We start from the raw sequence: 15,461 nt of genomic DNA on the forward strand, positions 1-15,461 counted from the left end.
GGAAATTGCCTATAGATATACAGTATATTGCAGCTAAGAGTTAAACCCGGATTATTCTTTAGTAATGTGCGGCCCTCTATACACATTAGGTTAACTAGTTTTCTGGATATGCGGCCCGTGATAAAATTCTGGTCTTCAATTAAGTACACAGTTTTTAATTTCATCTCACCTCAAGGTGTATAACGAGGTTAGGAGGCCAAATAATACCAATTAAACAGTCTAAAGTGGTGTAGCAATGATCTTCAATGAAAACAAAGGCAAACCTACACAATAACATAAAAAATAGGCCTAAAAAGTTGCAAAGGCTATACAGCTATTAAAAACGCTACAAAACTGATAACTGAGTTAGAGATTTAGGTGCATAGTTTAAAAAAGACAAAGACTCCCTGGGTAGAAAGTGTAACTCTGTGCTCCATTAATAAATCTTAAGAGTGCAGGTCACCACCAGGGACAAAAGAAATGAGCACTTTGGATATATACGTAACAAGACCATGCAAGGCCTGGTAGGCCATTAATGAAACTTTAAAATCAACCCTGTATCACACCAGAAACCAATTAAGAGATTTCAAAATGGGGTTACATGCTGTCCAGCCCTGTTCATTGTTAGAATGCAAGCTGCAGATATTTTAATAATAATACATGACTACCAAAAGCTCAGAATTTCTGAACTAGTTTAATATTGCCTCCGTACAGTAGAAAAAGTATACAGCAGTCAACCCAGAACTATAAGAAGGCATAGAGACACAGACTCCCACGAGAGGAAAAATCAACACAGAATTCAGTTAAATTCATGCTTTGATACAGACCGCTAGCCAAAAACAACTTGAATACAGAACATTTTCCCCATACTAATAATTTCAGGCTCATTCGGTCTGTCCACGTCATATACAAACAATATGTATTAGCTCAATGACCCTAAGAAATCAGGTAGTCATTTTAGTCAAAGCAACTAAAAAACAAATGCATGTTTTGAAAAACGACCCCCCCCCCCCCCCCCCCACCCCAACACAACACTACAAAACTACATTATGTTTATTTCTTTTATCCAATGTTGAACGCAATTCCAAAGTGCCATTTAATCCTGTCTTTAATTAACTTGAAAGAAAACAATACCGGTGTTATTCCTTTCTGAAAAGGACTATTGGGTTTAGAATGAGAATGAGCCCTCGAGGAATGGTCATCATTTCAAGCATGATAAAGCATAGGTAATCATTGTAAAGCCCAGAGAGCTATGATAAAGCAAATAGAAAACTATGGCACTCCATGCAAAAGACATAGTCTAACTATGGGAACACATGGGCAAAACTACTGTGCAAATCTCCTGTGGGAAATAAGGGTCGGGGTCTTTAAATATTTCTGGATAGCAAAAAGGTGAAATTAAAAAAAATGTAAATGCCTCTGATAGCCACTAGATGGTATATGGAGAGCAAAAATGATTTCAGTCCACAGCCTGACAGAATCAGAGACCTGTATTTGCTCTCCTCAGTCTTTCATCCATAACTATAAAACACTCAAAAGAGGTATAAGCATTGCAGTAATATTTAAAGAAATGTATAAAATTCCATGACAGACATTTCTCAATCTCTTCAAACAGACTCTTCAGTCTTTATAACTGTATCTGTGTATCTATTCAACTGTTTAATAGAGAAACCACCTTTGAGAACTATAAGGTATTTTAAGATGCTATTAAACAGTTCTCAAATCCTCAACAGAAAATATATGCAGGAGAAATAACTACATTTTTTTCATTAAATAAATCTATTAAGAAATGAAGCTCCTTCTATGTTATTAAAATTACTATACTGATGTCTTGTATGAAGAGGGTACATAATACCAGCTTTTGATACTTTTCATGAACATTGTATTAAAAAGCCTAGTCAAATACATGCGTATGAATGTGTTTCACATTTTCAATTTCAATTTTGTCACATACAAACAAGGAAGCAGAAACAAATGTGCATGAGGTGCTCCAGAGCAAAATGATTGATTGAGCTTTTAAGGAAAATGTGTTTTGTGGTTAAAAATATGCTCTGTAAAACAACAAGCAAGTTTAAACATTTTTTTGTAAGTTGAAATAAACTGAGATACATTTCACTAAACGTGCTTGCTATTTGGAGGGTATTGGTTGTAGTATACATTTGAACCAGTTATGTACAAACTTGGTTGCTATTCATTTTCAAGGACATCTTAAATAGGAACAGGTCATGTCTGACATTTTTTGGAGACACAGTACAGATGTTGTAATGATGTTGTCTGCATGTGTAAGACCACCACGTTACCCAGGGATATAAGAATGTGAACCAAAACTCACTTCAACACATTATCGAAGACTTGCTGTAATTGAATTTTACAAACGCTCCAGTCATTTTAAACTGTACTGCTGTTGAGTTTTATATGGATATGGATATGATTTCATTATAAATTATTAAAGTTTAATGTTTAGAGCCATGGCACAAAACCTTGGAATGGGCTTGAGATGTCAGATTAATATAGTTCCTTCAGGACTTTCTGGGTAAGCCACCACGTTGGTCTACATTTCACTTTGTATATGTAAAGTATCTCAAAAAATTGGAGTCATTGGAGGTACAGGGATCAGCAAATTATTATTATTATTATTATTATTATTATTATTATTATTATTATTATTATTATTAGTAGTAGTAGTAGTCGTAGTAGTAACAATAAAAGACTGTTGTCTTGGCTTCTCTCTCCTCTTCCATTATGAGAAGCAATCATCCTGTCTTTCTTTTTGGCCTTTGAACAATATTTTGAATAAGACACAAAGCTTAAATGAACCTTCCTGAAAGCAGATGAAACAAGAGTGCATTAGGCTCTGCATTTAAAAGAAGCATTATTGTTCAGATAATTAAATATTCAGATGCGGGCTGTTCACTCCACCTGCCTGTTGCTGTAATGGGGAGACATCAAAGTGAATGCCGCCTGGGCCCCAGGTGGGGCTGATTCTCTTCAGAAAGAAGGGCATGGAAGACAGCAGAGAGATGCCTACTCCTCTCTGTGTGTTCTTTGTGTTCACCTAGGTTTGACCCACTTATGCCAGGGAAATGAAATGAGAGTAAGTGGTAAATAGTGGTAAGTAGCTTTAAGTGTAATTTTCGTTCCTGTTTTATATTTCCCTTACTATGCTATGGTGATTGCAATCATTTACTGTTGCTAAATCAGCCTTTACCTGCTTTGAGCTGCTTTGAGCTTGTGTACAGAATCTGACAATCCGTCTTTACCTGCTTTGAGCTTGTATAGAGAATCTGACAATCAGTCTTTACCTGCTTTGAGCTGAAAAGCCAAAAGGGCTTAACAAAACACTGCAAACAAAACTCGCCTTGCATATAAAAGAACACCAAAGCTACGGTTATGACAGTGTTTTTTTCTTTCTCTCTTTATCCAGGGGTTGATTGACAATCCAATCACCACCTGGCCACATTCCACAGTTGTCCACTGACTCTCAATCAAACAATCAAACTCATGTGGCTGTGCAAATGGTGGCCATCTTGACTCCAGGCTGTCCCATCGGCAAGATGGCCGCCAGCCACCAAACTCAGACACACACACAAAATTGTGCAGAGCCTATGCTCTACCACACACACACTAATTGATTGATTGATTGAAGCTGCTGAACAAACAGCCCAATCAGTATTAACACATGTAGAACACTAGATATGTTTAATTTCTAATACTTTTTTCACAAGTAAAACTTACACACATACACTGCACTCAAATCCTAATTAAAAAATAAAAAATGACCAGTACTTTTATTTATTTACACGTTTTACAAACTGTTCACAAACCATGTTCGCTTTTGCATATGAGGTACCGGCACTGAAGAACAACTCGATGTAAGTAGAAGATATTTTTTGGGAGTTATTATTTACGCTATTGGAAATACCCAGGATGTGACACAGTCCACTGCTGGGATATTGAAGCCTGAAGCTACCAGAACACACATGAAATTCTGAACAAACTCCATTACTCATGGAATATGAGGACAATGTTTGTATTCAATAGCAACAAAAACTAGTGCTGCAAAACAAACAGAAAAACCTTAAATGTTATTTTTTTGAACTCGGGTTCTATTGCTACTAGAAAATGGATACGTTAAAAAAATAACTAGGGCTTTACCGTCTGGTGAGGCCCTTCTCGTTATGTTAAATGGCCTTGTCTTCAGCTTGGGACATTTAACGGCACGATGCGGGCCTTCAAATCCACATCATCTGCAATCAAACATTTTACAACGCTCTACGGGGTTGTAACAGCCTGCAGATTATTGTAAACGGTCTATGACAGTAAGGCTTTTTGCTTTTTATAGATATAGCCTGTAGATTTTTTCTAAAACTTCAAGCCTTGATTGTAACCTTCATCTTAATCACATTATTGTTTATGGCCATAATTGTCATAATTATTATTAAAAATCAGAAATAAGAAATGATTCATTAACTGGTAAAGATTAGTCAAAATCCCAGTACCTCGGTGTGGCAAAGTGCCCCCCCTGTGTATGTTATATGTTACGTGTTGTGTGTAAATGTTGGTGTATAGGCATTGGTACACGGGATATAAGCGGTCTGTGTTTCACGTGTGTGTAAATTGTATATTTGTATTTAGGCACGGGGATGGCACATCACATCACGTGCAAGTAAAAAGTAATATGTGAGCACGGGGAATTGCACTTTAATTAATTCACGTGCAGTTGTACCGAGATTCCAATTGAATGATTGACTAGCAATCGAATCTCGGTACAACTGCATAAAAGCTGCATGTTTTCACTCACTGGTGTTTTGGTGTTCGGTGAGTGGAGAACGGGTTAGGAGACGGAGGGTATTGTAACAGTAAAATAAGTAGTAAAAGAAGCTCACCGTGTTTGTCTGTGTAGTCCATTTGTTTGTCTGTTTATTTTGGCTCAAGTGCCGTGTCCTGTTTTTTGTTGCAAACCTTTTTATTTTCTGTATTAAATGCTGAGCGCAATCACGCGCTCAGCTCAACCAAAACCCAAATCTCTGTCTGTGTATTTCCTGCATCTGGTCTGACGCCACCCACTCTGGCCGTCTTTGTGACACTCGGATACTTTGTATAGAGCAGTGGTTCCCAACCCTGATCTTGGGGACCCCCTGTGTCTTCTAGTTTTCATTCCAACTGAGCTCTCAATTACTTAACGACCCTTAATTGACCGGATAATTTGCTTATTTGCTTGTTTTCAGCTCCTAAAAAGTTGCAGAGTTCAAGTTACTAATAAAATGTTATAGCTAACTTGAAATCTACAACTGTTTAAAAGCTGAAAACAAGTAAAAAGGTCTAATTAAGCAACTTATTAGGCTCTGGCTACCCGGGTCACAATCCCGCGTAGTGTGAAACCTGGGTAGCGGCAGTGACCCGCCTCACTGAGAGAAAATGGTGATGGGCGCTTGTAATTGGAGGAAGTAACAAACAGCCACGCCTGCATGAAGGCTTCACTCCCGCATGGACCTTGCGAGCCATGTCTGTTTACTTATGGTTTGTTGACTGAGACACACTATTAGCAGGGATAGCGGGGAGCAATGAAGAAACATTTGCTCTAATCAGCATTTGGGCCGACGCTTCAATCCAGAGTAACTTGGATGGAAGCATCTGTAACAAGCATGTCATACAATTTGCGAGAGGTTGGTTGAAGCTGGATTTCACAGGACGACAGGCCTGTGCAGAGACAGATTCAAAACAGATGAAAGTGTGGTCATGTGAACGTTGCTGCTTCAGGGGCATTGCGTACATGCTTCTGCCAACCTAGGTTAACCCTGCTGCTTCAAAAAGCAGTGTGAAATCACGCAGCCGACCCACGACACCTACCCAGGCAGAGCATGCCAGTGTGAACAGGGCTTAAGAGACACCTTGTGCACAATGTAATTCCTTATAGTCAAATCTGTAGCCTTTCGTTAATGTGTCAATACCGTAATTATTATTTACATACATTTCTGTGTTTGTTATTTATTTATTTATTTATTGGTTATACAGACATCTGGAGCTGTAGGACTGAATTGTAAGCGAATGACCTTTCATGCATTTCCCCAGGCCACAATTACAACATATAAACCAAAATACTGTATACAGCAAAGAAAATACGCCTTTGTTATGTATAGTTGTGTGTATATTACTGTATTCTTCATGTGATTCATTGAAATTCAAATAGAGCATTATTAATATTTATTTGAAAGTCTTTCTTTCGACACGGACAATGCAATCTAATCAGCACAATGTGAAACTGAATGCAAAGGGTATATCTTATGGCATTGCTCACATTGATTATCACATCTTTAAATCCGTATGGTTACAATTGAAATGATGTTAATGATGGTAGTCCTGCAGTGTACGTAGAGGCAGAGAGAGAGGGTTCATTGTCAGCTTATCTTCTACAGACCGACTATAAAAAACCTGAACACTGGCAGCAGGCAGTTTTATGAAGGACTTGTTCAATCATTAGGGTTCATAAAAGCATCTGTCCGGCACTGCTAGTAATTTATTGCTTACTGCTGCCTGGCTTTTCTACCTAAGCTGGGAGTGAGGTTTTTTTTTTTTTTTTAACTTATTACCCTGTCCAGCTTCCCTTCACCATTGAGATATTAGCTGTGTCTCTCAGACAGTATTGAGCATAGGAGAGGGGGGTGGGGGAGCTGCAACTCAGCCAACTACTTACACAGCATATAACACAACTGTCTTTTAAAGTACACAGAGATAACACAAAAATTCAAAAAATCTTGCACAAAATGTATTAACTTCATTACGTTAGTCCCACATTTTTCTATAAAAACCCAATGGTTTAAATGTTACAGAACCCCCTGCAGTGTTTAGAAGAAACACATTACTTTACCTTTGTCATATTCTGTGTTGTCCATAGCGCAGCAATTTTGTTTTCAACATATTCCCCATTGTTTTAAAAAAAAAGGTAAATCAACAAGAGAAAGACTTTTTTCAAATTTTACTCTGGAATGTTCGCCATAAGAAAGATAATTTTTCTTCTAAACATCACAGTGTATTCAGGTAATGCTCTCTGATTGAAATGAGTAGCATATTGTGGGAACAGAAAACCAGCATTGTTGCAGGAGGGAGCATGAACTGGATACACTGCATTCCATAGAAGAATGTTGTTTTCTCCTGGCTAACGCTCCAGTTGATTTATGATATGTGAATAAAAATGTAAAAAGAGTTGGCAATATGTTTAAAAATATGGCACTGCAATACGGAAAACACGGGACACAATAAAGGTAACGTAATGCGCTTCTTGCAAACTTTGCAGGGTGTTCTGTAACCTTTAATAGTATATTATTTGTAGCTACAGTATTAGTGAAGAAATCGATCATCACAGATATTCCAATGCTACACTTCCGGTTCCCCATATCTTACAACAATGAAAACATTTCAGTCGTAGGAAAGATTGGTTATTGGAAAGAGTAACTGATACAGAGAAGAATGCTAGTTAGTTCAGATCTCTTATAACCAATACAAAGAAGAATGCTAGTTATTTCAGATATTTAATACATTGTAGGTCACATCGGCAGTAAAGCACTCTTCAATTACTTCTGAATAAATGGTCCACTGTAAGAAGATGATATGTGCTCAGTGAATGCTGTGAACTTGAACGTGACCCAGACCCCAATATGGAGCAAATACACAGGCTTGTAACTGAGGAACGGTGACACACAAACAAACTCCTGTAAATGCTAACAGATTGACCCAGCCTTGGTATCAATACCATACTTCTCTTACTTGTTGAAGTATGGATTCAATTAAATGCTAATGAGGCATAACATGACTTTGTGAGGCTGGCTCCCTCACACACATCGTAGCAGAGGTGTACTGGGCACACAGATTCCCTCGCCTTTATTACACACCAAACACAAGGTAGGTGCTGTCTGAGCAACAACCTAAGCATGGGAGCTGTACTTTATAGATGCCTAGCTACAGCTCAGGAGCTTCCTTCTTCATGGGTTGCTCAAACCCTGGTGCCCTATTTGGAGCTTTGTGCATATGCTATATTACTGGAACATGCATGTTTTCAGTTCTATAAGGCTTTCATTTTTTTGTATCTTGCTTGTTAGTTTCCTGAATGTATAATTATATTGTGTTTTCAGTTGTACACAGAGACTTTTTTTTTTTTCCCTTTGCTTCTGAATAATAAAGTGTTCTCAATGCATTGATTCTTGTTGATTATTACTTGTCTGATATTCCATTGGGAAGTTGGTTGCTGAGTGCACCTTTATTCAACACAAAATAAAATAAGGGGTACCCTGACTAGGGGTGTAACGATACACGGATGTAACGACACACGGATGTAACAATACGGTTGTGATATGAGGTGAATCGCAATACATGCGATGGTCCTGATGGGCTACTTGTATGATGCGTCATAAGATCCAATGAACATTGAATGACAGACTGTTCTATTTAAAGACAGAAATAATTATTCTTCATTTAAGAACCACTTTTGTGAGCTATGTGCAGTGCTTTTGGTCGTGTATACAAATGACACATACCTCTATTACGATATGATATATCACTTAAAGAAAGTCTCATGAATCATCGAAAATGAAGAGTTACCCCCCTACTCTTGACAGTATATTCACATTTTCTTTTTTTTCTGCATACCACATGATAAATGACAGGAAATACAGACATCATTAGCCTCTTGGTCAGAGCAGGGTTTGTACTGGTTCAAGTCTACTGGCAAAAAAAGAAAAAAAACTCATCAGTACAATTTTCTTCCACATGGTGTCACTGTAGCCCAGCTCGTCTTCTCTTCAGGTTCAAGAGGTTACATTTAGACATGGGTGAACTAGCAGCACATGTTTTTAAACCTGGTTGTGTGTGTGTTGGGGGTGGGAGGTCAACTACCACATGGTAGAGCCTTCATCGAGAGGGCACTATCGCTATTGCAATGCTCCGGATAAGGTTTTTCGGTCATAATGTTACTCTTCAATTTAGACTCTATGTGAGTAAAATGTATTTTGGGTGAGTAAAATGCAACATTACCTTGAAGCCATGTGTGCTTTCAATAAATACTGTACACACTTTAATGCAATGCCGTTCATTAAGACAACATGCAAAGTCTTGCCTCTTCTAAAACATATTTTAACTGCCACAAAAAACTACACATTAAACGCTGTTGATTTTAAATAAAAAAAACGATGAAAGAACATAAAAGCCATTAAATGAAATACATCAAAGGAGCCTCCCTTCTGCTCACCTCAAACAATGTAAACTGTGTTCTGTATCAGACCATTTAAATAAAAACAAAATTACAAAATAAACATCAATGTAATTTTATTGAATATTGTAAATATTGCTTATTTTGCGTTATTGTGTTAAGTTATGTTGGTTAAGTGTGTGTGATTATTTTGTAGCACAGTGATTAGAGGGAGAAAAATAGACCAATTCTCCAATTTAAAAATGCAGCCAGGTGTTTTCCATTTGCACCAATCACAGGAAGTGGAATGTGTGGTTCCAGAGGGAATTGAATGGACACAGAAAGTTGGCCATCTTGGCAGGCAGGCAGGCAGGCAGGCAAACAGGAAAACAGGCAAACAAACAACAAGGATTATTTGGAACTCAAAAGGGAATACAGAAAGCTAAAGACATGGCAGCCCAATGGAAGGATGGGCCTGTCAGAAACTGATAGCAAAGCTAAGTATTCATCCTTGAATTATACTGTTAAAGCGGCACTCTTTGAGTAAAGAAAGCCTATTAATACAATTACACCAAAGACTGTGTGGTGTTTGACTTTTGATTCAGAAGTAAAGACACTTGGCAGAAAGATTTGTAGTTTGCGATATTAATTGTGTTTTATGACAAAGTGTTGTACTGCTTCCCTTCAAGGTGCCCCCCTCCATGACTGTCATCCCTGAGGAGAGAACAGGCAGCAACTGAGAAATGGACCGTCAGCTCCCTGTACACACCCGAGACGCGAGGTCCTACCTTACTTAAGTACCAGTGGTTGGGTCGGAAGACCAAATCAGAGTAGGGGGGGCTGAGATCATAGTGTACGTGGTGAATGACCAGGGACACAGAGGGAGGTGGATATCAAGTGCTGTTTGTTCTTCCGTTACAGGATCCTGCGTCGTGGTGCTGGGGAAAGGGGATCGAGCCAGAAGGGAGCTAAATGCAAGCCTTAAACCAAGACGAACAAACGGATTAGGAGGTTCTTGGGTCGGTCACCTTCAACTTTACCTTTCCTTGCTGCCGTTTCTACTGGGACATTGTTTGGCGACTTGGATTAAGTACAGGACCTACAAAATGAGTTTTCTAGGCCTTTTTTAGGCCCAGATGACTATACTGGAACTATCCCTTCACCAAATTGCTGCTTATATTGTTTGTGTCTGGTGTTGTAACAGTTTTCAGCTGAATTGCAGTAATATCCCCTTGAAGTTACCAGTAGCCTGCTAACAATGTCTTATGGAAGGTTTTAGTTCTTTTTACTTGGTGCACAGTTAAGTGTTTTTAGGGTAGGTTTTGTATTGAAATACCATGCAAAGTGGTTTTAAAAGAGGGGATTTTGTAAATTGTCTGAAAGTGAGCTGTATTCAATTGTATAATTTCCTGTAATAAAGAAAATGTTATTTTTACTTACGTGTTTGTGTGGTTTCTGAACATTCATTGGGAAGGTCCAGGTGGTCAGTTTGAAATCCAAACAACCTGTGGACAAAGGGTTAGAAAGATAATTAACAACTTATAATTACCTGGAAATAACAGTATTAGTCCCTGACATAAACCATTAAAATGAATCTACTCAAATAAATCAACTGGTTTACCAAGGCAAAAGCATATGAAAGTAAAACCTTAAAAAGACCACCTCACAATTAAGGCCACTTTTGAATCTGATTAACTCCTGTTGACAACAATATGACACCCCCTCGAAACTAAGGTCACCCATGTATTTGGTATTAACCCTTTGGCGCCGAGCCATTCTAATTTCGGTGCTTAAGCACCGATAACGCGCTCTCTCTTCTGAGATGTCTCATGGCAAAAATAAGCCTTGAGGGAAACAAATCCGTGTTTTTGAGCCTTGTCATTGAATAAGGCTAGGTACTAGGGGGGGGGGGAAGTATCCCTATGTGCATATTTTGATGACACACATCAACAAAGTGACGCACAGGAAACGCATCTACCAGCGCATATTTTGAAGGTTTCATTGAGTCACACAACTCGGAATGTTCCAGAACTGTCACTAATAAGGCCAGCACGCTGTGAACTACCAAACCCTCTGATAACTTGGATTAAAGATGTAACTCATTCGATTTAGAAAGTATAATACTAAATTAGAATAGTTTGCATAGTGGAACACTAAAATAAATTATCTTAATAAAATAATTTTTGATGTGCTTCAACCATGTACCTTTAAAGGTAAGGCAACCCCATTATGGCTACCTCCTGTTGGTCCCTTAACTGACCTAAAGAACTAGGTTTCTCTGTATAGATAAAGCATAGCAATGCACATGCAAGCACTCTTACAATTTAAAAAACAAACAACCCCCCCACAATAATCCAATGTAAGACCCCTAGCAAATTAAATATCACGTTATCCCTGAATAGATAATCAACCGCGCTTCAAATATATGCAGATTATTTTAATGACATCTCAGATGTGTGAGTGTGGTGGCACCACAAAATGTATCAATTTTCTAGGCACAATGAGCAACTGGGGGTGGGACATTTATTTCCCATTTAAACCCAATCAAAGCCCTTGTTTGGTAAATAGCTTGGTATCCCTGAATAGATAATCGTATTCAAAAAGGGTTTACATAAGCACCTGAAATGTTATCCATATCTAGAAATATGACTGGTTGTGACTTACAGTATTTGTTCTTCATTTTACTCCTACGTTTCTAGAATGGTAAGTGCCAGTGTGATGCCTAGTGCATACAGGCAAACATAACTGCAGTAAAACTGCTATGCATTTTTATTACTTTTAATATGGACTACACACTAATGCACATCTACACACTACTAATTGACTGCTTGCAGTATTTACATAATTTATAGGTGTGTGCACTGTGGTTTGCAGTCCGTGCTAAGTAGGTTATTGGTACTGTACAAGTCTGGGTTCTGTTGCTCCAGTGTTATAATCTGTCTCTAAATCTGCCTTTACCTGACTTAAAGCTTGTCTGGAGAATCTTAAGTGCCTGAACAGCCATTCTTATTCCATTCATATCATGTGCTAATATGACCTTTCAAACAAAGTGTAGGTGGGGGTGGCAGAGTTGAAAGGTCTTATTGTCACATGATTCCTCAGACAAGTTCAAAGCCAGGTAAAGGCAGATTTGTAGAAAAATAATAAACCTTATAATGAGAATGCAAGTGCTTATAAAATGGCAGTTTGGGGCAAATAGGAACCATGACCATACCGCCTTATAAGGGCAGCAGTGTGGAGTAGTGGTTAGGGCTTTGGACTCTTGACCGGAGGGTTGTGGGTTCAATCCCAGGTGGGGGACACTGCTGTACTTTACCTAGTTTGTTCCAGTAAAAACCCAACTGTATAAATGGGTAATTGTATGTAAAAAATAATGTAATTGTATGTAAAAATAATGTGATATCTTGTAACAATTGTAAGTTGCCCTGGATAAGGGCGTCTGCTATGAAATAAAAAATAATAAACTGTTCTATGGTATAAAGGGCTGCCTTCTAACTGAGGAGCACTGTATTACAACTTCAGTGATCAAACCGTTGCTACATTGTTTATCTCTTGAAGTATAGTGTTCACGTGTCATTTCACGATTTGATAACTCACAAAAATGGTTACTTCACAGTTGTTGACAGCAAATTTGACATGCCTGTATGCAGTGCTTAAAGTAATTGTAGCTTACAAAATAGTTCTCTAAATCCTAATTGTTCTGAACTTCTAATAGCTGCATAGGTCTCAGATTTGCTGTTTGCTGTGTTATAGGAAACATGCATTTTCATTTTAAAACATGACATCTGGTGCTTCTTTAGGTTAAAGAAAGTTCTCAATTTCTATGCCTTATTCTCAGGATGTGTTATACTTGCACTTCCTTGGTCATTTCACTTCAGCAGTGGTTTCTGGGTCAAAGCATGTTAGGGGCTTAAAGCATGGCTGTCATGTGGGGAAGCAGCTGATTGGTTATTGACAGGAAAGCAGCCACTGAAGGAGATGATTTCAGTGTCCATGTGAAATGACCAAGAAAGTGTACCTTAAAGGACAGCTTACAAACAGATTCCTTTCACAAAGTGTATTACCAGATATAACTGGACATTTGAGACAAATAGAGGTGCATAACAGGTACGAGTTATGGAATGATTTTGTTAGCTACAATCACTTGAACTGCAGGACAGTATCCTTAATGATTTCACAATCCATTGATGTGTAAGTCAGAGAGTGAATGACTAGGGAGCAATAGACTGTAGTGAATGTTTTTCTTGCTACTGTAATAATATAATAAATTGGGGGGTAGAGCAGTGAAAAGACAGTAGAAACATTCACATCCACCTCACACCCTTAACGGACACAATCTCTCTCTCTTTTTTTTATTGACTCCATGCTTCAGCATTTGCTTGTAATTTACATGTATTACCTATCTCATTAGTATTAGCATTCTCACTAATAGGGTTTGATTAGGGCTTTTTTTCCAGCCGATTCGTTTTGGTGGTTGTGTGTTTATCTCATTAGTTTATTTGATTCTTTTTAAAGAAAGGCAGACTATAAAACTGGAGTTCCATTCCACAAATGAATTCACTCCCAGAGCGTTTGTGAATGATTGTAAAGAATATCTTGCTGAAGACATTGAAGCTAATTAATAAAAAGACTAAACCTGGGACACACAGTTGATATGTCAGACTTTTCTTTATAAATGTACTTCTGTTCTTAGTAAAGGGAATTGCTAGTCTCAAAGTCCGCATCTCCTTGTAACTGAGCTTGTTTTAGAAATGTTAACCTCTTTTGTACTAACAGTTATCTGCAGTAGGCTACAATGGATTAGCCCATTAATCTGTGATGTTACAAAGATGTAGATGAAGTAACAAGATAAATTGCCTATTTTTAAAAGAATAAAAGTAACTTGTACTTAAAATCATAAATCTTCCAAACGTCCCTGGTGTAAGGAATTTTGTAATAGCTTTTGTGTATTAGAACCAATTATTATTTTATAATGTGATGTTCTATGCAGACCCAGAGACAGAAGCTGTAGTTCAATGGTGCTGTTGCACACTTTTATTTAACAAACAAAATAAAGAAACAAAGGCACCAAAACAAAAGGTATACACAAAATGGGTCACCTTAATTCAAGCTGGGCAATGGCCTTCCCCTTCCCCTCCCCTCAACCAACTGTGCCTGGCGGTGCCACGACCTGGGAGTCAGGCCCAGCGACCAGAGGTCCAGACATGCAGCCTGGGTGTCTGGGAGCCCAGGTCGAGGGATCAGCAAATAAAAAGGAAGGGGTTACCCCAGGCTGTGGCAGAGGGGTGGTGGTCGGGACTGTGATGGAGGTGGTCTCCTCACCCCCCTTCTTCGCAGCTGGCAGCTCCCTATTTTGGGGCTCTGGCCACCGTATTCCTTGCAGTGAAACTGCTGCTTGTGACAAAAATTTCCTAGGCTGTGTTGTGCAGGCACCCCCGGGGTGGTGACGTGCAGGCATCCCCAGGCGGTGACGTGCAGGCATCCCTGGACGGTGCAGAGCTGGCTACCCCAGGCGACGGCGAGCAGGCGACCCCAGGCAAAGCAGAGCTGGCGGCAACCCTAGGCGAAGATGGACAGGCGGCAAACCCAGACGAAGCAGGACAGACAGCAACCTCAGGCGATGCAGAGCAGGCGGCAACCCCAGGTGATGCAGAGCAGGCAGCAACCCTGGGCAGAGCGACTTCAGCCTCCCCAGGCGATGGCGAACTCGCATTCCCAGGAGATGCAAAACAGGGCCGGAGCGGTCCCTATGAACGCGACAGCCGGTGCGGACCCTCGGGAGTGGACGACAGGGGGGGAGCCCCCGGCCAAGCAGGCGGCAGTGGGAGCGCCACTTCTCTCGTTGGTGGTTGAGGTGGGAGCAACAGATAATCCTCCCATGGCGGTGGAGGCGGGAGCGGTAGGTAGCCCTCCCAAATGGTGGAGGTGGGAACAGCAGGCACTCTTCCTCTGCTGGTGGAGGTGGGAACAGCAGGTAGTCTTCCTCTGATGGTGGAGGTGGAAACAGCAGGCACTCTTCCTCTGCTGGTGGAGATGAAAACAGCAGACACTCTTCCTCTGCTGCTGGAGACTTCTGGGCGTAGGACGTTCGGGCTCCTCCCACTCCAGGTCCATGTCTGCGTCCCCGTAGACCTCTCAGCAGCTGCTTTATCACTCCTCTTCTGGGAGGGGACAGTTGAGTGGAAAATGCCCCCACTCCCAGCAGATATGGCACCAGCAGGTGACCTATTGAGCTGAGGAAGGCGTCCCAGCTGCTCTCCCTTGTTTTTACTGCAGTTGGTACAGACTGCTTCTGGGGCCG

General features: G+C 39.8%; 1 protein-coding gene across 1 annotated transcript in view; it reads right to left on the bottom strand.

Annotated features, from left to right (window-relative positions):
- LOC117420139 (protein FAM180A-like) overlaps nucleotides 1-7,035 on the bottom strand; it is a 51,740-nt gene extending 44,705 nt beyond the window's left edge. Inside the window, exon 1 of the mRNA XM_034033692.3 lies at nucleotides 6,848-7,035. Coding sequence (XP_033889583.2) covers nucleotides 6,848-6,872 — 25 coding nt within the window. The 5' untranslated portion in view covers nucleotides 6,873-7,035. The remainder of the gene's footprint in view (nucleotides 1-6,847) is intronic.
- Between the last annotated feature and the right edge of the window lie 8,426 nt (nucleotides 7,036-15,461).

The sequence above is a fragment of the Acipenser ruthenus genome, chromosome 14 (genome assembly GCF_902713425.1).
Source record: "Acipenser ruthenus chromosome 14, fAciRut3.2 maternal haplotype, whole genome shotgun sequence".
Taxonomy (NCBI): Eukaryota; Metazoa; Chordata; class Actinopteri; order Acipenseriformes; family Acipenseridae; genus Acipenser; species Acipenser ruthenus.